The 23,371-nt window shown below is 43.2% G+C and overlaps 1 protein-coding gene, 1 long non-coding RNA gene and 1 other non-coding gene across 4 annotated transcripts in view; 1 reads left to right on the top strand and 2 right to left on the bottom strand.

The window, feature by feature from the left end:
* Positions 1-2,113: 2,113 nt before the first annotated feature.
* LOC113597602 (zinc finger protein OZF-like) overlaps positions 2,114-23,371 on the bottom strand; it is a 41,403-nt gene continuing 20,145 nt past the window's right edge. Inside the window, 2 exon segments of the mRNA XM_053210972.1 lie at positions 2,114-2,302; positions 2,470-2,571. Of these exon segments, the coding sequence (XP_053066947.1) occupies positions 2,114-2,302; positions 2,470-2,571 (291 nt within the window).
* LOC128313286 (uncharacterized) lies at positions 4,300-11,716 on the bottom strand. Of its 2 annotated transcripts, XR_008293780.1 has the most exons (3): positions 11,522-11,697; positions 10,689-10,850; positions 4,300-9,869 (listed from the first exon to the last, which is right to left on the bottom strand). It is a non-coding gene; the product is annotated as an uncharacterized LOC128313286 (long non-coding RNA). The 2 variants fall into 2 exon arrangements; XR_008293779.1 differs by having other exon boundaries at positions 4,300-10,850; positions 11,522-11,716.
* TRNAQ-CUG (transfer RNA glutamine (anticodon CUG)) lies at positions 6,290-6,362 on the top strand. Its single transcript has one exon. It is a non-coding gene; the product is annotated as a tRNA-Gln (tRNA).

The following is a 23,371-nucleotide window of genomic DNA, read 5'->3' as shown; positions in this document are numbered from 1 at the left end:
TTAAGATACATACTTTTCATCTTGTCTACTCCTGTAGCCAGCCAGGGGTATACTGCTACTTAAGAATGTGTATCAAGTAAAATTTGGTGGGTCTTTTATGCCTCAGTTATACCTTCAATGTCAATGTCAACAAATTTTTAACATATAATAAGATATTGTACTTAAAAATTGAATAGTAACAAAATCACATATTTCATGTTTCCTCATTAGTACAAGATCTACTAACCTCCAATTATTCCTAGTCTTATGCTTCCATGTGAGACCAATCTTGTGCCTAGTATTTATACAAAGTTGACTTTTCGTATGTTTCATATCCCAAATTTTATACTAACTCAGATGTGATGATAATGTGACTCTATGTGTGAGGTCGGCAAACTTTTATGCAAGGAACATACAGTAAATATTTTATTCTTTGTAGGCCATACTGATTCTGTTACCACTCTTCCATTATGTCCTTACTGGGTCAAAAGTACCTAAATATGAATGTGGCTGCATTCCAGTTACACTGTACTTAAAAATAGATGTTAGGCTGTATTTGGCTCACGTTCTGTAGGTGGCAGACTCCTGATCTACACAAAGGAATTAAGAGCACTAGAAGTAGTAACTCTATGGATAAACAATACCTTTCCTATTTTTTAGCCTCCTTAAAATATGGTGGACTGTTTAATAAACTAACACTCTAGTATATATGTGTATAGCATATGTAAAAGAAACCCATACTAATGGTAGCACAGGGCAGAAGCAGAGAAATGGAAGTCCATGTGGAAAGGAAGTGTCGGGTGCTCTACATGAAGAAGTATAAACTCACGTGTGGTAAGCTGTATAGGATAACCCCTAAAACAAATACATAAAAGATAGTTATAGGTAATACCAGTAAACCAAAAAAGAATAAAAAGGATTTAAAACAAAATCATCTGTAAAAACTGAGTTATTTCAAACAAGGCAGAAAAAGAGGGAACAGAGAAAGGAGATCTAAAAGCAACAGCAAGATAATTCAAATCTATATAGTAATATCTGTAAAAGGAAACAGTCTAAAAACCCCATTAAAAAGGAAAAATTGTCACTGATTTTTTTTTTTTTTAGTTTTATTTATTTTGAGAGAGAGAGAGAGGGAGAGAAAGAATCTCAAGCAGGCTGTGTACTGTCAATATAGAGCCCAGCAACCTCATCAAGATATCTAAAAGAATTGGGGCGCCTGGGTGGCTCAGTCGGTTGAACATCTGACTTCGGTTCACCATCTCACAGTTTGTTAGTTTGAGTCCTGCATCAGGGCCACTGTCTGCTGCTGTCAGCACAGAGCCTGCTTGGATCCTCTGTTCCCCTTTCTACCCCTCCTCCACTTGCATGTGCTCTCTCTCAACAATAAATTATGAAAACATTCAAAAATAAAAAGAGAGGCACCTGGGTGGCTCAGTCGGTTAAGCGTCTAACTTCGGCTCAGGTCATGATCTCATGGCTCCTGAGTTTGAGCCCTGTGTCGGCTCTGTGCTGATGGCTCAGAGCCTGGAACCTGCTTCGGATTCTGTGTCTCCCTCTGTCTCTGCCATACGCCACTCATGCTCTGTCTCTCTCTCTCAAAAAATAAACATTAAAAAAACTCTTTTAATTAAAAAAAAAAAATCTAAAACAAGACTGCATAAACTGAAGAGAAGTGGATGTTTCCACAGGTGCCCTGCTCCTTTGACGCCCAACATCTTATGAATTTTAGGTCATTTTGAGTTTTAATTTTCCCGCAGAGTGAAACATTTGATTTGATTAACCTTCAAGAGCTAGACTTCGTTCTTAGTTCTCATGCACAACACATTGTGGAACCTACTTAAGCAATTAACCACACTCATTATATTTGTTCTCCAACATGAAATCTTTGGTGAATCCTGAGGCCAAGTCATAGCATGAAGGCCCTGCTATGCTGTTTGAAAGGTTTCTTTCCATGACTCCGTGATTCTGTGGTATGGAGTTCCCCCATGACATTGCTTTACATTCACATCTTCATTCTACATGTATTCTGGAGTTTACTGAGGCTTGAATACTGCTTAAAGGCCTGGCCACATTTGTGACATTTGTAAGGTTTCTCTCCAGTATGAATTCTCTGGTGAACTGTCAGGCTTGAATTCTAACTAAAAGCCTTGCCATACATATTACATTCATAGGGTTTCTCTCCAGCATGAATTCACTTATGTTGAGTAAGGTCTGAACTCCTGACCAAGGCCTTGCCACACTCATTACATTTGTAAGGTTTCCCTCCCCTGTGAATTCTCTCATTACCCCAAAGGTGTCAATGTGTAGTAAAATCTTTACCGCACTGATTACATCGGTAAGGTTTCTCTCTAGAATGAATTATGTTGAGCAAGATCTGAACACTCAGAAAAATGCTTTGCAACACACATTGCATTTGTAAGGCTTCTCTTCAGTATGAATTCACTCATGACCCCAAAGGTGTGACCATGTGGTAAAATCCCTTCCATATACATTACATTTATATGGTTTCTCTCCACTATGGATTTTCTGATGACTTGTGAGGTTCGAGAACCTGTTAAAGGCTTTGCCACACTCGTTACATTTGGAAGGTCTCTGCTCAAAATGAATTCTTGGATAATTAGCAGAGGTCAAGCAATGGCTAAAAGCCTTCCCACACTCATTAAGTCTGTAAGTTTTTTCTCTGTTGGGGGTTTTCTCACATTGTGTCGGTAATGAAGGATGCATAAGAACCTTCTCACATTTATTAACAATGTTGCTTTTGACAGTAGAAGGAATTCTTTGAGGTAGTGAAATCGAGGGCTTTTTTTTCTTTTATCTTTATTTTTGAGAGAGAGAGGGACAGAGTGCGAGCAGAGGAGGGGGCAACAAGAGACGGAGACACAGAATCCGAAGCAGGCTCCAGGCTGAGCTGTCAGCACAGAGCCTGACGTGGGGCTCGAACTCACAGATCGTGAGATCATGACCTGAGCCGAAGTTGGACACTTAACTGACTGAGTTGCCCCAGGCTCCCTATAAATTGAGGACTTTTTGATAGACTTCTCAGCTTGATTACTTTCATAAATTTCCTCTTGGGTTTGAAATCTCTGAAGTTCACCCAGATATGAATGAAAGCTTATTCCAAGCCTAATGCCCAAGCAGTTCTTATACTTGTTTCCTGAAGAGCCTACCTTGCTCTTTAGTGACTTCTTCATCATATCATGTTTGTAATACTGAGATATACTTCTTCTTATGGAAACACTGTGCTTTACCGGGAAATGATTCCAGAATTTATGATGTTGTTGGTTTTCTCTACAGATGAGATTTAAAAAAAAAAAATTTTTTTTTAATGTTTATTTTTGAGAGAGACACAGACAGAATGCGAGTGGGTTAGGGCAGAGAAAGGGAGACACAGTACCTGAAACAGGCTCCAGGCTCCGAGCTGTCAGCACAGAGCCCGACATGGGGCTTGAACTCACGAGCTACGAGATCATGACCTGAGCCGAAGTCGGACACTCAACCAACTGAGCCACCCAGGCGCCCCGTGGTGAGATATTTATAATGGGATGTGGTTATTCCTTCATAATTTGTTTTCTTCATATACCCACTGAGTGGCAAATTTGTTCACATCTTGCTGGATTCCTCTTAAAGTCATCAAAGTCATGACTTATGCATCTTTCCAAAATCAACGTTTAGAATAACTCTCCATTATTAAGGCCATCTTTTAATGGTAATTCTTTGCTCACACATCTAGTATTGATATCTGTAAGATATAAATAATCATAGCCTTCCTATTAATCAGGGTGGGAAGATGAATATTTTATACTGAAAAGTATTACACCAAAAGTAAAACTCATAACTGACAGAGTTATCAACTTTCTCCAACTATGGTTTGGAAACACAAAGGACCTAAGATTCCTCAGTGTAAAGACAGTGTCATTACATATAATCCAAATTGTTTTCAGGGAAGCCTATTTCCAAATAATCTGTGACCAAGAGTTACAAGAGCCCTGAGAAAACGTAAATTTGCCACAGGCATCCCAAAGCACACAGAACCTCACAAGAAGCATAAAGGTGTCTCACATATGAAAACAGATAGTAGGGGCGCCTGGGTGGCTCAGTCGGTTAAGCGTCCGACTTCAGCTCAGGTCACGATCTCACGGTCCGTGAGTTCGAGCCCCGCGTCAGGCTCTGGGCTGATGGCTCAGAGCCTGGAGGCTGCTTCCGATTCTGTGTCTCCCTCTCTCTCTGCCCCTCCCCCGTTCATGCTCTGTGTCTCTCTGTCTCAAAAATAAAATAAACGTTAAGAAAGGTTTAAAAAAAAAAAAAAAAGAAAACAGATAGTAAAGCTGATTATCGAATGTTTATTGTACACAACATTAAATCATGACTTAAAGAGAAACAAAATATTCTGAATATGTGTTACAAAAATACATCCAGGTAGAACAGGCATACTGCAGTGTTAATAAACCAGAATATACATTAAAAATTATGTTAGTCATAAAATATAATAAACATTTTGTTAACCCAAAAAAAAATCTAGCAATTAACAAGTATTTACAATTATAAGACATATATAGTCTGTGGAATTATAAAGAATTCACCCATAAGAACAAAGGAAAGGACCTGCATTTCAGAAAGAGCACACAATGTTGAGAACTGGAAAATACGCTGAACATCACGGATTCTGGAATAAGAGATTCAGATAAATAGCTAATATTATAGAGATTAACAATGGGAAAATGGGACATCAAAATGATCAAGCTGGGAACTCCAAATGTACCTCCCTTTATAAAAGCAGGAAACAAGCTAGAAAAAAATGTCAGAATGAACTTAACTCTGGAAATTAATCACAGGATTCCAGCAACCAGGCACACTTTTAATCAAGAAAAAGGTAGCTGTACCCCAGCTAAGAAGTGGCCTTGAAGATAGGAGCCTGCAGGGAGTACAAACTTCCTGAACTACAGGGGAACAAATGGGACCTTTAAGGAATTGTTGCTGTGTTTGTTTAATCTGAAGGACTGGCTCAAAGTGCTTGCTGTCTTTGGTCTACTTCAGATCTCTACTTAGGTGGAGGTGATAACCAGGGGTCATATGTCACAAACTTTTTTTTTGTTTAAGTAATCTCTACACTCAACGTGGGACTTGAACTCATGACCCCAAGATCAAGATCTGTATGCTCTATGGACTGAGCCAACCAGATGTCTCTAAATTTTTCTAAAAAAACATTTATTGACACATTTTAAAAAAACATTTAAAGGTAAATTAATGCCACCTAGGGCAAGGGATAACGATTGGAGCAAACAATGGGACAAACCTAAAACCCTGGTAAAAACATTGGGGAGTGAGGTGTACTGGGGAATAAGGCTTAGAAAATCCCCACATATTCCAGGGATTCTGGAAGGTTGTGAGCATGCCTGGGACTGGGTACTTAGGAAAAGACCTGAGAAATCCCCAAGCTTTACCTCCTGTTGACCGCCCAATTCTGAGCAAGCAGAAATGAAGGGTAAGGCACTGGTGTAATCTTCTTCCTGAATACATAAGTCATTCCCTAAAACAATCTACCCCATACACAAACACACAGAGTTCGTCTACAGAGAACATAAGCAGGTCTTGTTTTGAATATGGATGCAAAAATACTCAACAAAATACTAGCCAACTAAATATACATAGCATATGAAGATTATACACCATTAAAATTGAGATTTACCCAAATGTCCATCAATGTATGAATGGATAAAGAAGATGTGGTATGTGTGTGTGTGTGTGGAATACTAGTCGGCAATCAAAAAGAAGGAAATCTTGCCATTTGCAACTACGTGGATGGCAGTGGAGGGTATTATGCTAAGAGAAATTAGTCAGAGAAAGACAAATGTCATATGACTTCACTCACATGAGGACTTTAAGAGACAAAACAGATGAACATAAGGGAAGGGAAACAAAAATAATATAAAAACAGGGAGGGGGACAAAACAGAAGAGACTCATAAATATGGAGAACCGAGGGTTACGGGAGGGGTTGTGGGGGGGAGGGATGGGCTAAATGGGTAAGGGACATTAAGGAATCTACTCCTGAAATCATTGTTGCCACTATATGCTAATTTGGATGTAAATTTTAAAAAATGAAATTAAAACAAATAATAATAATTGAGACTTGTTCGAAGAATTCAAGGGTAAATGGTTCAACACACGAAAATCTATCAATGTAATAAACCACATTCACGTAAGAAGGCAAGAAAAAATACAAACCTACATAATCACCTCATTGTATGCAAAATGTTTGAAAAAATCCAGAACTCTTTATTGATAAAAAAAAAATTCAGCATACTAGGGGCGCCTGGCTGGCTCAGTCAGTAGAGCATGTGATTCTGGATCTCAGGGTTGTGAGTTCAAGCCCCACGTTGGGTATAGAGATTACTTAACAAATCAAGGAAAATACTTTTAAAAATTCAGTATACTAAAAAGAAAAGTGAACTTCCTCAACCTCTTAATGATCATTTATGAAAAACCCACAGCTAATATCACAGTCAACGGTGAAAGAATAAAAGCTCTCCCCCCATAGGCAAAGAAAAAGACACAAATGCACACCTTTACCACTGCTATCAACGTGTTCTGGAAGTTTTACCCAAAGCCATTAAGCATGAAAAAGGAATAAAAAGCATACATATTGGAGAAGTAAAAGAAAAACTACCTCTGCATGTAGATGGCATAATCCTATATACAGAAAATTCCATAAAATACCCCCCAACACACACACAACCTTCTAGTGTTACAAATGATGTCAGGAAACACAGCATCAATACATGAAAAATCAGCTGTGTTACTACTACACATTAAATGGACAATGTGAAAAAGAAATGTTAAAAATTATTCCCTGTATAACATAACATCCAAAGAATCAGATACTTAGGAACAAATTTAACCAAGGAGATGAAAGATCAACAGACTGAAAACTATAAAACGTTGCTGAGAGAAATTAAACACCTAAATAAATGGAGAAGATGTTCCATATTTATGGATGGGAACACTTCATAGTTTTGAAAATGGTAATATTCACCAAAGTGGTCTGGAGATTCTACAGACACACTATCAAAATTCCAAGACTTGTTGAGAAATAGAAAACATGATCCAATACATATGGAACCACAAAGGCCCCTAAAGAGTCCAGACAATTTTGAAAAAGAAGAAATCTAGAGAACAGAAAAAGAGACAGAATGCACACAGGCAGTTTCAGGGACTGGGGACAGAGGAAAATGTGGAGAAACTGATTAAGGATAATGGACACTAATTTGGAGTGATGGGAATGTACAACCAGACAGAGGTGGTGGTTGAACACCTGGTAAATGCACTAAATGCCACTGAATTATTCAGTTGAAAATGGTTAATTTTGTTACGTAAATTCCACTTTAATTAAAAGTTCATCTTTAGGGACGCTTGGGTGGCTCAGTTGGTTAAGTGTCCAACTCTTTATATCGGCTCAGGTCATGATCTCACGGTTCGTGAGATCAAGCCCCATGTTGGGCTCTGTGCTGACAATGTGGAGTCTGCTTGGGATTCTCTCTCTCCCACTCTCTCTCTCTGCCCACCCCCCAGTATTTTTTAAAAAGTTAACTTTTAAATAACAATGTAAGTCATTTCACAACAGCTTAAAAAATATATATCTTCCAATTTGAATACCTTAAAATTTTGAAGCTAAGTCTGTTTATATTATATAAAAATAACAGTTTCTCTTAGGCTGGCTTCCTCTAATACCCTGAAATTCTCACTGGATCCCTCATCATAATTCCATGCATGAAACAGACATGAAGCGAGGGTAATACATTTTACTATGTATTAGTAAACATATAATTATCAAGAATAAATAAAAATTAATGTGCACTTGCCCACAATTAATAATCCTGACTTCATAAAGATTATTAGGGAACTATGGATAACCTTAAGGGTCATATGACCAAAAGAACAAGGAATAACTTTTTTTTTTTTAATTTCTTTTGAGAGAGAGAGAGAGACAGAGCGAGAGACAGAGGAAGGAAGAGGCAGAGAAAGAGAACCCCACGCAGGCTCTGCACCACAAGCATGGAGCCCGATGCAGGGCTCAAACCCACAAACTATGAGATAATAACCTGACCCAAAGTCAGATCTTAACCAACTGAGCCACCCAGGGGCCCCAGCAAGGAATAACTTCTAATGAAGGCAGTTTTATCAGTTAAAGGAAGAAACAATATTTGCCAGTTCCAGAAGGTCCATGCAGGAGGTGGCTGTGCAGCGGTGACCAACAAATTAAAACCAATAACAGCCTGAGAACAACAGAACACCAGGATATGGGTCAAGAAGGACAATGTGCACTTCAGAGTTCAGGTTAACAGAATATGGGGAAGAAAACAGCCATCATGGGTTAATGAATAATAGGATTTCCAGAACCTTAGAAATTTTGTGGATACTGTCTCATGAATAACAGTGATGAAGAAGTACACGAAATGTAAGAAATTGGCTATGTTTCTATAAAATGAACTTAGATATTTAAGTACAAGTTCAATGTACCAAGAGTTACATGGTGAATCTAGACAGGGAGATGATTAATTAAAATAAAGCACTTAAACCAAAATATAAAACATCTATAAAATTCATATAAAATTCAACAAGTCATATTTAGAAAATTTTAAATATACCATAGAAAAAACAAGGTATTTTATATAACAAATTATGAATAAATTACTTTGTTTTTCTGGGATGAACAGAGTCACTTCATAACAAAAGCATATTCTCAAGATATCCAATATTCTTGATTTTAAAAATCCAAATTCAGGGCGCCTGGGTGGCTCAGTCAGTTAAGCAACCAACTTCAGCTCAGGTCATGAACTCATGGCTTATGGGTTCGAGCCTCGCGTCATGCTCCGTGCACAGCTTGGAGCCTGGAGCCTGCTTCATATTCTGTCTCCATTTCTCTCTCTCTGCCCTTCCCCTGCTTGTGCACTATCTCTCTCTCTCTCAAATATAAAATAAACATTAAAAAAATGTTTTTTTATTCTAAATTCATTCAGATGGGCCAGGTATTTGTTAATGAGCAGGTATGAATTCAAGCAAAACATGTGCAGGAAGGATAAATATGATATATCTTCCCAAAATTCTAGATATTACATAGGCTTTAGAAAAACACTTGCTCCACCATAACCCTGAACACTCAGGAAGGAAATTTGTAATACCTGGAAATGTGCATCAAAGTACCAGCATCTTCAACAAAAGAAATGGATAGAGCTCAATAATGTAATAAGCATCATGAACTCATAAATTCTCTCAATACAATAATTTAAAATCTTATTTGCTGGGGAAGGAACAAGGATGTACACATGGAACGAACACTGTTGTGTGAATAATAGTTCAGTTAACAGCCTCATAGATGGGGTTATAGGCGGACAATGATCCCTCTAGAATAACTTCCTGTATTTCTTCAGCCAAATCAAGGGGGATGACCCTTAGTGTACTCAATCACCACTCCCACAGTGCCCTTGAGAGACACTTTTGTGACACTCCAAAAACCAGAAGTCCTGGAGCCCTAAGCCAGGCTCTCATGCTACACTCAATGCCAGCATCCTGGAACATGCTGACCACTCTACTCAGGTGCTTTGGGGGCACAACTCCACTTAGCAGAATGGTGCTTTGACATCTAAATATAAGTGTTCTGCATCTAGAATGTTCTTTTTACCACTAAAACTTTGTATGGAAGAGTTCACCACACAAGTCGTCCAGTACATAATGGGTAGGTTATCACAACAGAAAATACGAGGATAAAAGTTCAGACACTAAGGAAGTGTATTTCACAACCCAGAAAGTTTCAGAGGCAAAACCACACAAACTTAGGAGACTACGAAATCAGGGAGAGCCAAGGTTTTCCCACACTCCCAGACTAAGGAAGACCTGCAAGACAGAGACAAAGAAGATAAGAGACTAAGGAAAGGGGTTATACTTTGTGGGATGTTGAAACAGGACCTGGGATCTACCTACAGACTCCTGGCTGATGGCCCAAAGCCTGAAATACGGTCCCCACGAAGGACTGGGGATCAAACAAAGGTCCCCCCAGCTGACCGCCCCCCGCCACACACTGTCTTTACAGCACTGCTGAGTAACAATCTTGAAACAATCACTCCATTCCCAGTACACATGCCCCTACAGCGTGAAAGTGGAAATGAAGAAATGGCAGAGGCATGGAGCAGGCAGAGGGCTTGGGACAGCCCATGCACCTGCCTCTGGCCCAAGATGCAAAGAATGTTCCCATCATGACAGGTCACTCAAGCACATGAAACAGGATACAAGCTGGAGAAGGCCCGCAGTCAGGACGAAGGGGGCCTCACCTAAGATCTGTGTGACTGACTAGAGAAGGAGATGCAACGAAGGAAGACGCCCCTTACAAACAGCCCTCCATGTGCTCCCCAAGGTCGAACCAGTAAGGACTCCTGGGGGCAGAGAAGGGCATGCCTGGGTCGTGACAAAGACTTTGCCCTTGTTGCTGCCAGGAGCTGCACTACCACTGAGGAGGGCAGGAGACATGCACACACCAAGAAGAGGGTGAAGGAGGAGAATAACACCCTCCTTTGAGACCCCACAAGAGATCAACTCTTCTTTTCCAAACACCTCTCCCACCGGGGGAGAATGTCCCAAACAACATTTCAGGGAGTCAATTCCCCTCTGCCATCTGACCCTCACTTGCCTTCACATCTTTCATACCTTCCCACCCACCTGGGTTTTGCCGCTAGTTTCACCCCACTCCTGGCCGTGCAAGGCTCTTCCTTCCTCCACAGTGGAGATGGTATTCAGCTCAGAAAGAGGGTCTTGCTGACATGGAAACTGGTAGATGGTGTCCTGCAGCTTTTCCATAAACCAATCCCAGTTCCTGGACAGCTGAGACCAAGGACATTCAACACAGGCGGGTTGTGAATAGCATTTCACAGACTTGTTCAGTGACCGTCCTACTTCTTCCAAATACTTAAATATTTGACAAATACAGATATCCAGCTGTCTTTCTAGAACTACTGAATCAAAAAAAAAAATTAAAAAAAAAAAAAAAAAAAAAGGGGCGCCTGGGTGGCGCAGTCGGTTAAGCGTCCAACTTCAGCCAGGTCACGATCTCGCGGTCCGTGAGTTCGAGACCTGCGTCAGGCTCTGGGCTGATGGTTCAGACCCTGGAGCCTGTTTCTGATTCTGTGTCTCCCTCTCTCTCTGCCCCTCCCCCATTCATGCTCTGTCTCTCTCTGTCCCAAAAATAAATAAATGTTGAACTACTGAATCAAGAGTACAGGAGTAAAACCAGGCAATCTGATGTTTTAAAGTTTTGACATAAAGTCTTGTGTCTCCTTAACTTCTAGCGCCACCACTAACCTGCATGTAGTGAGCACATCATCGGAAGAAAGGGGGCACTTCAAATCCAGACACCTCATTGTGAAGCTTTTCATTTCTGGATCAACAGGGCTTCACTCTCAGTCAAACAGGGCAGGGACTCTCAAGCGCCTCCCGAAAGAAGCACAAAGATAGCCTAGAACATTTCCCAACCTCTGCAGGGAAACTATCCTCACCCAGGGAGACCAGGGTCCTGTAGTTCTCCAACATCACGTCCCTGTACAAGGCCCTCTGAGCGGGGTCCAGGCACTCCCACTCCTCCTGAGAGAACTCTATGGCCACGTCCCTGAATGTCAACAGTTCCTGAAATGAAAGCACATTTCACCAAGAGGCCATCAGGAGAGTACTTCTTTCAGAAAAATGAGAGGAGGAGAGAGGTATAAGCATCAACTAGAAATGAGTGCTGGAATAATCTACAAAAGATCATTTTCAGCAAGTCATATATCCCTGATTTTATACTTTCCATCAGAAAATTTCCCTTAGCTACATTCTGAGATTTTACAATATTGTGCAAGAAAAGAAAATATACATACAATACTGTATATATGAAAACTGCTGAGTTGATCTTAAAAGTTCCGATCATAAGAAAAAATGCTGTAACAACGTATGGTGATGGATGTCAATTAGACTTACTGTGGTGACAATCTCACAATATATACAAACATCCAATCATTAGCCTACACCCCTCAAACTAGATTGATGCTATTCGTCAATATTCCTAAATTTAATAAAATGCTTAAAATAAAAAAAAAAAGTAATGATATGTAGTAACTCTACATATATTTAGTGGAATGGAGAAGCTGAGGGTACAATATTATGACTGGGTGGAAATGAAAGGTACTTTTTTAAAAAAATTTTTAAAAAATGTGTTTATTTTATTTTTGAGACAGAGAGAGACAAAGCATGAGCAGGGGAGGGGCAGAGAGAGAGAGGGAGACACAGAATCCGAAGCAGACTCCAGGCTCTGAGCTGTCAGCACAGAGCCCAACACGGGGCTCGAACTCATGAACTGTGAGATCATGACCTGAGCCGAAGTTGGATGCCCAACCGACTGAGCCACTCAGGTGCCCCTGAAAGGTACTGTTGATGGTCGTTCTATGTATGGCCTCAACTAGAAAACAAAGAAATACGGTACCTGGGTGGCTCAGTCGGTTAAGTGTCCGACTTTGGCTCAGGTCATGATCTCATGGTTGAGGAGTTCAAGCCGTGTGTAGGGCTCTGTGCTGACAGCAGCCTGGAGCCTGCTTCGGAGTCTGTGTCTCCCTCTCTCTCTGCCCCTCCCCCACTCACACTCTGTCTCTTTCTCAAAAAATGAATAAAAACTTAAAAAAAAAAAAAGGAAACTGATAATCTGAGGATGAACATACTTTTGTAAACAATGTACTGGGAAGCAAAGAATATCTAAGGAAATGTTTTTTGTTTTTTTGTTTTTACTTTTGAGAGAATACAAGAAAATTTCATGAAATTATCACATACTAGAAAGAAATAATGGTACAGAAGAAAAGACAACATGATCTTCCCATTAGGACAAAGAATTAAGTATGCCGGAGGCTTAAGGATGTTTGCTCACCTTCCACTGATATTTTCATGGAATAAAGGGGAACAAATGGACACTGCATTAGCTCTGGAAGTTAGCAGTATCACCCATCCACAGAATGATTTTCTAGTCCCCAAATTACTAAATGGGGCCCTAAGTGACAATAGCTGGCCCAGGAAGAATGGTAGATTTATATCATCTCCATAATGTACCCCAACATACAGACTTAACATTATGTGAAGGAAGGGAAAAAAAATACACACAAACGAAAAACCTTCACATGATAGATTATATGCAAGTTCTAGATAGTATGTTGTATACACCAAATGACAGCTAATTTCTCCATGAGCTAGGGCATGAGTAGTGTCTTCAGGGATGACCAAGTCCATACAGGCATCACCAAAGGTAAAAATTGGAAAGATGGGAAGCTAATAATTACAGAACTCACTAAAAGTTTTGAACATTTCCCATATGGTAAGCATTACTCTGATGCTTTACAAGTTTTAACTTGTAAAAGGAATATAGCATCCAATTAAATTAGTATTTGTTCCCATTTAATACAGGACCCAATTCTGTCACACACACTCTAAGGAACATGCCTCAAGTCATATAGGTAATAAATGACAGAGCCCAGACCTGAACAAGTTGTCAGGCTTTAGGATGGAACCCATGGCACCACACAGTGAAGTAATGGACACAACAGTAAAAGTGTGTTGACAGAGGGCTTCCTAGTGGAGAAAACCTGAAACCAGCTCAAGGCTGAAAAATAAACAGGGATAAAGATCAATATATATGTCTGCAAAGGTGCATGTGCACAAAGTATTCCTACTGCTGTTATCTCATTTAGGTGATTGTGCAAAAAAGAATTTAAGGCCATGGAAAACATGTCAGGCATACTTTCAGAGTTAAAATAAATAAAAATTATTTATGAAATGAAACACACTGAAAATAACTGAAATCAAAGTACCAGTCTCTAAATGACATCTGTGTTTAGATAAATCTTCATTATCTATGATTCTGTGCATTTCATGTGCATTTCAGCATTTCTAGTACAACGAACACGTATAAATTGTACTAAATGTAAATAAAACTGTCAATGTTTTTCTCTTAGCCTACGACAAAAACCTTGTAAAAACTTTTTTAAAATAGCAACATGTAAATCCAATCTCCATAAAATACATTCACAGAATTGTAGGAGCTGGAATCTGCGTGGAGATAGAGGGGCTCAGATAAGGTCCTGGGGTGAGCATGAGCAAGCATGTCAGGAGGGACGCTTCAGAGTGAGATGAGCATGGCCTGGTGGTGGTACAGGATGGAGAGGAACCCAGATGTGACTTTACCTGAGAAAGTTATTCCTGACTCCTAGGCTTTCCTCCTCTTCCTTCTCGGTAATTCTCAAGATGGGTCTCGAGACGTCAAACCTGAGTGTCAAATATATGCTGTTTAATGCTTAGAGTCAACTTACCCCTTTCTGTGCCACAACCACAGACAGGTAGACCCCCCCCATGTGGGAGACGGCCCTCTGCTGCCCACTGCCAAAGAGGGGTTCAGCACAGTAAACTGCTACACAGAGACCTCTTTCTGCAGAACACACTCCCCTCCTGGTGAGGCACACACACAAGCTGCAGCAGGGGGGATCTGGGCTGTACTAACCCTCCCCTTGGAGTCACAGGCTCCCCCAATAACACCCCATGTCAAGGACAGCCCGCCTCACCTCTCTCCCTGTCTCTAGATCCGGGGCTGGTTCATTCCTCATTAATGGATGAGCTAAGGCCCTGGGGCCCAATGCTGGATACAAATTAGAATCACCTGGGGCATTTTCAACACCACTGAGTCTGTTCCCCATCATCCCAAACACAAGAAGGGGAATTCCTGGTGACTGGGCATAAGAGGTAACTACAAAATGCCTCAGCAATCCAATGCAAAGTCAGGGTCGAGAACCACTCAGAGGGCACCAGCCCAGCACACCTCCCACCTGAGGCTCTGCTCTCTCCTGGGCCCCGGTCCCCTGTATCCAGACAGTGGAAGAGGAAGGAGCAGAGAGACCCATGCGGAGTAGGCATTACAGGCCAGAGCCGGGGTAGGAACGAGGCTAGGATGTGACAGGGCAGTGTCAGAGATGGCCCCAAAAGAAAGTGATATCAAGACAAAGACTTGAGGATCACCATGTGCATTTGAGGAGTCACAGAATTCTAGGCAGAGGGACCACCCTTGGGAAAGCCCTGAGGCAGTGCTGACCCTGGCCCCAGGAAGAGCAGACCTTTGAGTGCCTCTATCCCAGCGAGGGAGGAAGAGACAAGCCGGGTATTAGGTCACAGAAGTAGATCAGGAATAGCCAGCCAGCCATTGTCTTCAGACACTGTTCTCCCCCATCCCAAGTGAATTTTGGAAACCATGTAGTCTCTTATACATCTTAAGTTAGTATCTAATTATTATTATTATTTTTTTACTGTATTTAAGTGAAAACACACACACAATATAATATGCTGTGCATTTTGAAAACATGCCAAGATGGTCACCTAAGCCCCAGGAAGGATGACACTACTCTTAACTGAGAAGTGGAGGACTGCAGGGAACATAATTGGGGGAGTTCAGGAGCTCATGTTTGGACATCATAAGGTGGAGATGCCTGTTAGACGTCCCAGCAGATGTGTCAAGGAGACAGCTGGACAACACAATCTGGAGTTCAGGGAGGTCTGAGATGGAGTGTGTAACTGGGAGACTGAGGGGGTTTAAGGCCCTGAGATAAGGTGACATGGAAAGTCACCGGGTATAGATGGAGAAGAGAAGAGGTCCAAGACTATGCTATGGGGCCCTCCCCCAATCAGGGAGCAGGGAGTTTAGGAAAAATCAGCAGAGGAAACTGAGAAGTGAACATGGTGGAGACAAGAAAACTGAAACAGACACACAGATGATAGATAAGATCTGTCAATAGTGGGATGTCCCAAAAGCCTTAAAAAAATGTCTTTAAAGGAAGAAGGAGTCATCACTGTTCAACATGTTGCTGCTCAGACAGATGAGGAGAGCCAATTAGCCAGCGTTTCTGTGAAATGAGAGGACATCAGTGCCTCTGACATGGAGAGTGGAACAACAGATGGGAAGCCCTGAACTGGATGAGGGTCAGTGTTAATTACAGGGAAGACTGAAGAGAACATAGACAATTTTTGTGTATTTTGCTCTGAAAAGGAGCAAAGGGCTCTTACTAAAGAAGACAATGTCCATAAAAGAAAATTTTTGTTGTTGTTGTGAAGATGAGAGAGAGAGTGAATGAAGGGCTTTGTTAAGGTTGGGCTATACTACGATCTGCGCATGATGGCTAAAATACTTCCCTAGAGGTAAAAATTGAGCACAATTTGGTAGGATACCATGTCCATGCTGAGACTTGAGGGGTCTGGGAAGTGGTGCACACCATCAGGGTGGAGGACAGCTGTGTGAGAGGGCGGTCCATTCCTCATCCACAGTGAAGGAGAAGACCCAGACGCATGAGGCATGTAGGTGGCCCAATCAGGGAAGATCTCTTTCCCATCGTTCCCAGGTGCTCAGACAGACCATCTTGGACTGAAAGTGAAGACAGGAAAGGAGCAGATGGCCTTCTCGGGGGCCCTGGAAGAAAAGGTATGGTAGGCAAATAGGGAAATTCCAGAGGAGGTGATCCAGGAATTTGAAGGGAGACCAGTCAACCTTGGTTTATGTTTTCCTCTAGCTCTGATGGAAGACAGACACAATAAGTAAGCAGAGCTGGAGGAGATGATGATGTGGAGGAGAAAGCAAGGAAGTCAAGGGTTTGCAAGGGAATGGTTACATCAGCCCTTTGCAGGTGTTTAATTTGCGTGGCTATTAGTAAGTGAAAGGTTTGTCTGTCGCCATATTTTAAAATAACCTGAAAAGGTGAGGAGGGCATATTCCTAATGTTTACCATTTATCTCCCTACAGCAGAGAGGAAAAGCCTGGGTCCCACACACACAGAATGAATGATTGAAGGTCTCTAGGGTAACCTTCATGCAGTGGTTTACGCAAGGGTCCTTGATGTCTACAAGGGTCCTGGTTGTCCTTAGCATGGTCTTCTCAAAGTGAAGACTAGCCAGCCAGGGGCACCAGAAGAGGCCAGAGCCAAAGGTCCTTCACTGAGACCACTATCCTCACCCCCAGCAGGTAAGAAAGGCACACTTAAGAAACTGAGTCGGTTGAACCACTGCCGTAGCTACCTCGGGTGGAGCACACCCACTCCAGCAATAAAGGAGCCTGAACTCTGCAGAAAGAGCAGAGGCCTCTGGGCTGCTGAGAGCCACTGATGGCGATGGTCCTGGTGTCAAAGATTTCTGACTTTGCAATGACATTTGGCTGAAATATTCACAGCCCAAATGCTGACTTATTTGGTCTACGACTGTGCAAACTGAGAGGTGGAGCAGGAAGCGTGTGTGTGAACAGAACAGTACAGGGGAAGCTGGGAAGCTGGAAAACTGCAAGGAGGGGACACAGGAGAGGCACAGACAGACAAACCAGCTTTGTCCCTCAGGTCACCCACCTGGAGAAGCACCACTCTGCCATTCCAGAAAAGATGAAGGACAAAGGGGGAATCATGTATGTAGGGTGAATGTGTGCCTTGGGGGGAAATAACCCTTCTCTTTCCTTTTTTTTTTAGTTTTTTTTTTTAATTTTATTTTTGCGAGAGAGAAAGAGAGTATGAGCGGGGGGGGGGGGGGTGCAGACAGAGAGGGAGGCAAAGAATCTGAAACAGGCTCCAAGTTCTGAGCTGCCAGCACAGAGCTTGATGTGGGGCTTGAACTCACAAACTGTGAGATCATGACCTGAGCAGAAGTCAGATGCTTAACCGACTGAGTCACCCAGGCAGCCCTGGACTCAGACACTCTTACAAACCTCCCATGGAAGCCAATGCATTCCCTGGAGACACCATCAGGATCCTTCTATTCAGCCATGGAATCCCACAACATATTCCAGGCCCCAATAACTCAATCATTTATGATAGAATAATACACATAAAAACGCCCAAAGACCCACTGATCCCTGAAGCTGTATTTTCATTCACAGTGACCCCACCCCAAATGTTGGCACCTCTGTAATCTACTAAATAAAATAACGTCTCCAGTGATGTACATACCCCAACAAGACCCCGACATCTTCTATGCAAGCACCTCAAATTATCATTTGTATCCTCCCAAATGCATATAAAACTTTGACTTCCACCCTAACCGTAAGAGTTCCCTAAAAGACCAAAAATAACCTCCAAAATCACCTCTATTTTCCCTGTAATTCCACTGTTGGTTGCATAATGAATCTTACACCCTCAAGACGGCCTACACAAGTCACTTGCGGAGCGATGCTAAGGTGCAGCTCCTGGATCCACCCCCTCAGGACCAATGCACTCATGTCCCTGCAGACTGAAGGATAAAGAGCCTGAGTCATCATGGCCAAGGAACAAAAAGTGCAGGGAAAAAGACTCGAGACAGAAAAAAACGGTGTGTGGGAACAGAGAAAAGGCAAATGTGACTGAGGCACAGGTAGCCATGAGAGGAGGGTAAGTGCTCTGAATACATATATATATATATATGCCCCTTAAACAATAACTGCCATACCTCCCTGTCCCCCTGTGGCAACCACCACTCTACTTTCTATATCTGAATTTGGCTGCTCCAGGTACTTTATATAACTGGAAAAACACATTTGTCCTTTTGTGTCTGGCTCATTTCAATTAGCATATGTTCATAGTTTATCTATGTTGTAGACTGTTTCTGAATTTCCTTCCTAAATTAAAAAAAAAAAATTTTTTACAGTTATTTATTTTTGAGAGACAGACAGAGCACGAGTGGGGGAGGGGCAGAGATAGAAGGAGACCCAGAATCCGAAGCAGGCTAGAGGCTCCAGGCTCCGAGCTGTCAGCACAGAGCCTGATGCGGGGCTCGAACTCACGAACCATGAAATCATGACCTGAGCTGAGGTCGGACGCTTAACAGACTGAGCCACCCAGGCGCCCCCCCTTCCTAAATTTTTAAGCTGAACAAGGCTCTGTTGGATGTATATACATTTTGTTCATCATTCATCCACTGATGCACATGTGGGCTGTATCTGTCATGAACACAGGTATAAAAATACGTGTTCGGATCCCTGCTTTCTATTTCATTGGTACATACTCAGAAGTGGGATTGGTTGATCATATGGTAATTCTATCTTTAATCTTTTTGGGAAGTCACTACATTCTCTTCCAGAGAGGGTACACCATTACTTTCCCACCATCAAGGCACAGAGAGTTCAATTCCTTCACATCCTCTCCAATGCTGGTTATTTTTAGTTTTGTTGTTTTTTTGTTAACGTTTATTTCTGAGAGACAGAAAAGGACAAAGCACGAGTAGGGGACGGGCAGACAGGGGGAACAGAATCCAAAGCAGGCCAGGCTGAGCTGTCAGCATAGAGTGAAACATGGGGCTCAAACTTCCAAACCGCAAGATCATGACCTGAGCTGCAGTCGGATGCTTAACTGACTGAAGCACCCGGGTGCCCCTTTCGAGTTTTTTTTTTTTTATAATACATATCACAAAAACTGTGAAGGTATCTCATTGTGGTTTTTATTTGCTTTTCAAAATGATTACGGATATTGAGCATTTTTTCACGAGCTTACTGGCTATCTGTATATCTCTTCTATGGAGAAGCGTCTAATCAAGTCTTTTGCCCATTTTTATTTAAAAACAATTTTTTTTTTTTTAAATTTGAGAGAGAGAGAGAGGGAGAGCACAGACGTGAGAAGTAGAGAGGGAGAGAGACAGAATCCCAAGCAGGCTCTCTACTGTCAGCACCAAGCCCAACGTGGGGCTCAAACCCAGGAACTCTGAGATCATGACCAGAGCAGAAATCAAGAGTCAGCTCCTTAAATGACTGAGCCACCCAGGTGCTCCTTTTGCTCACCTTTAAATTGGTTGGTTTTTGTTATTCTTGAATTGTAGGTCTTCCTTTCCCTACACCTGCACTTTCCGGGGAACTCTTCACACCTATTTCACCTTGTCCTACTCTTTCCCCCCAGTCTGACTGTTCCACTCGCCATACGTTTCTGCCTCTCTCTGCCCCCACGGGTGTCCCCTCTGCTCTCCCTGTTCCAATCCCGCTTTCCGGCTACACCCCCTCCGCCCGGCTCACTGGCACCGCCATCGGATCTCGCACCGCTGTTTCTCTCCCCGCTGTCATCCCACCCTCTCCTGCTGTCTGTGTCTCTGCCTCGCCCGCCCGCAACCTTTTGCTCCTTCCCGCTCTGCGTTTGAAGCGCCTGGCTCTTGTGGCCCCACTTCTGCTTGTGCTCGCTATTTTGCTCCCCTTGTCCTGGGGCGCCTTTCTTTTCTCCACATTTCGCTCTTTTCTCCGCCTGCCACTCTCCCGAGTTATTGCGTCCGCTCCCACGGTCCCTCTGTGTCGACCCTCATCTTCCCTCCTTCATTCTCTCTCTCTCGCTCCTCATCCCTGGCCTCCCTGCCGCAGTCACCGCTTCCACAAGGCCCCTCAGCCTCGCGTGCGAGACGTGACCCGCGCTCTCCCGTCCTCGGTCCCGCTCCTGAAAGCCCCCGCTCAACAGCGCGCTCTTCCCGGGCATCCGTCCTCCCACCACATGCGGGGCTGCACGGGGGATTCCTAGGAGGCGGCGGGGTCTGCGCCACCCCAGGGCCAGACTCCGAGCCCCGATGGGCCCAGACCCGCCAGGCTGCGGGCACAGGCGCCGAGCGCTCCCATCCACCCCGCACGCCCATCTCCCGAGACTCACGCGGCGCGGGGGACACGGGTGCCCAGGGACACAAGGCGGCAGGCAGCCTCTGAAGGCCTAGGGCCCCGAGCACCACAGGCGGGGACCGACTCCGAAAGATCCGAACCGAAACCAACCGGGACCCCCGAGCCGGCAGCAGGGTTCGGTGTGTCCGCGACGCCACTTACCGCGGTGGGAGGCGCGGGGGAGGCGACGCTAACGTGCGTTGAGACCCCCCCCCCCCCCCAGACGCTGGGCGTGTGCGACTGTGGACTGGAGACGCTCACGTACAAAACGGAAAGCTCAAAAGCAGCAGCAGCCGTGATGACCTTTTAACCTCTCTAGCCACTTGTGTGAGGGGCCTGTAAAACGCTGCGCGTGCGCGTTAGTGGAAGGGCAGGGCTGAGACGGGCCCTAGGGAGAGCACTACAGGCCACGTGTTGGGTACGATAAGTTACACGCCTTGGGCGTGGCTGACGAAGCGCTCTGGCAATGGGCAAGTTATGAATAGTTATTTATATAGTTATGAATAGGTTATGAATAATATTTAGCCCGGATGCTCACCTTGGCGGGGCCTGGGAGGAGCGCTTCCGGCAACCGCCCGCCAGTCCTGGTCAGGCCTGGGTCGCAGTTCCGGGTCGCAGGATGGGGCGGAGGTTGGGGAGCGCTTCCGGTAATGAGAGGGGGAAATAGGCCCCTGGAGCCCGGGGAGGAGAGAGCTCTTCCGACAGCTTGTAGCCCAGGAATCGCCCTGACGTTTGCCCTGGCTGGGCCCTTGGGGGGTGAGGCCGGGACCTCTGGACGGGGTGGGCGGAGCCCCCAGGAGGAGTCTTTCTTTGGAATCTCTGTGTCCTGTGTCAGTGGACTGCTCCCTGCCTGTTTTGAGTCGATGTCTCCAACAATTTGAGGTAGAGCTCAGAGTTGTGTGGGCCACGTGTGTTGAAAGCGAACATGTTTACGTTTTATCAAGGTGAGCCAGTTTTCGTTAAAAATGCTTTTGTTATAGAGGTAGAGATTGGCCTCCTGGGAGAGGCGGGCTGGGCTCCGCTGTCTGGGACCTGGTCCTGGGTGCGGAGTGATGTGGGGCCACGGCTGGATCCAGGAACTGCTCCTCTGCTAGAATTTAATTTAAGCAATTTAACTAAGCCAAGGAGTCCACCTGTCTGTGCAGGAGATGCAAACTGAAATATGAAATGTGAAAACCTACCAATGTGAAATGTGCCATTTTTACAGACATTTTTCAGAACCTCATTTCCACTTTATCGACTTTCACCATGTGCTTATTTCCAGAGACATTCATAGGCACACACTAGGGTGTGGTAGATGATTTTTTTTTTTTTTTTTTTTTTTAATGTTTGAGAGAGAGTGCGAGAGATTGTGAGCAGGGGAAGGGCAGAGAGAGAGAATCCCAAGCAGCCTCTGGGCTGACATGGCCACTACCATGAGATCATGACCTGAAGCCAAAATCAAGAGTCTGACACTTAACCGACTGAGTCACCCAGGCTCCCCAAGACATGTGATAATTTAGGTCACTAACCATTGCTTAAAATATATGTGTGTGGTATATGTATATATATATATACCAGCACTGTTGACAATAGGCAAAGTATGGAAAGAGCCCAAATGTCCATCGATGGATGAATGGATAAAAAAGATGTGTTGTTGGGGCACCTGGGTGGCTCAGTCGATTAAGTGTCTGACTTGGGCTCAGGTCATGATCTCACCGTTCATGAGTTCAAGCCCCCCATCAGGCTCTGTGTTGAGGGCTCAGAGCCTGGAGCCTGCTTCGGATTCTGTGTCTCCCTCTCTCTCTGTCCCTCCCCTGCTCATGCTCTGTTTATCTCTGCCTCTCAAAAATAAATAAACATTGAAAAAAAATTTTTTTTAATGTGTTGTATACACACGCACGCACGCACACACACACAATGGAGTATTACTCTGCAATCAAAAAGAATGAAATCTTGCCATTTACAGCTACGTGGATGGAACTGGAGAGTATTATGCTAAGAGAAATTAGAGAAGGACAAATATCATATGATTTCACTCCTGAGGAAGTTAAGATACAAAACAGATGAACATAAGGGAAAGAAAAGCAAAAATAATATAAAAACAGGAAGGGAGACAAAACATAAAAGTCTTAAATATAGAGAACAGAGGGTTCCTGGAGGGGTTGTGGAAGGTGGGATGGGCTAAATGCGTTAGGGGCATTAAGGAATCTACTCCTGAAATTATTGTTGCACCATATGCTAACTTGGATGTAAATTAAACAATAAATAAATTAAAAAAAATAAAATAAAAATTTAAAAACCATAAAAAAGCCCTTTAAAACATAGATCTAAGTTGAGTTCTCTGTATTTTTATTTATATATTCATTTTGAGAGGGAGAGCATGTGGGAAGGAGAGAGGGAATCCCAACCAGGCTCCACACTGTCAGCTTGGAGCCCAGTGTGGGGCTCTAACCCACGAACTTTGAGATCATGACCTGAGCTGAAATCAAAAGTCAGACACTTAACCTACTAAGCCACCCAGGCGCCCTGAGTTCTTTATATTTCTCATTGCATTCCACACCTAACATGACTGATAAATTCAAATAACTTTGAGCTGAACTTTTGTGACATTATAATTCATTGCTCAATAATTTCCAAATATAATTTCAAATCCACTTTACTTTTAGCCAAAGTAACGTTTTTTACACAAAAATTATTTTATATTTTGGCACTTCTGTTTTCTATTTCTGAATGCTCTGGG

Source organism: Acinonyx jubatus, chromosome E2 (genome assembly GCF_027475565.1).
Source record: "Acinonyx jubatus isolate Ajub_Pintada_27869175 chromosome E2, VMU_Ajub_asm_v1.0, whole genome shotgun sequence".
Lineage (NCBI taxonomy): Eukaryota > Metazoa > Chordata > Mammalia > Carnivora > Felidae > Acinonyx > Acinonyx jubatus.
The sequence above is the reverse complement of the archived record's forward strand: the minus strand, read 5'-3'. Positions and strand labels throughout refer to the sequence as shown.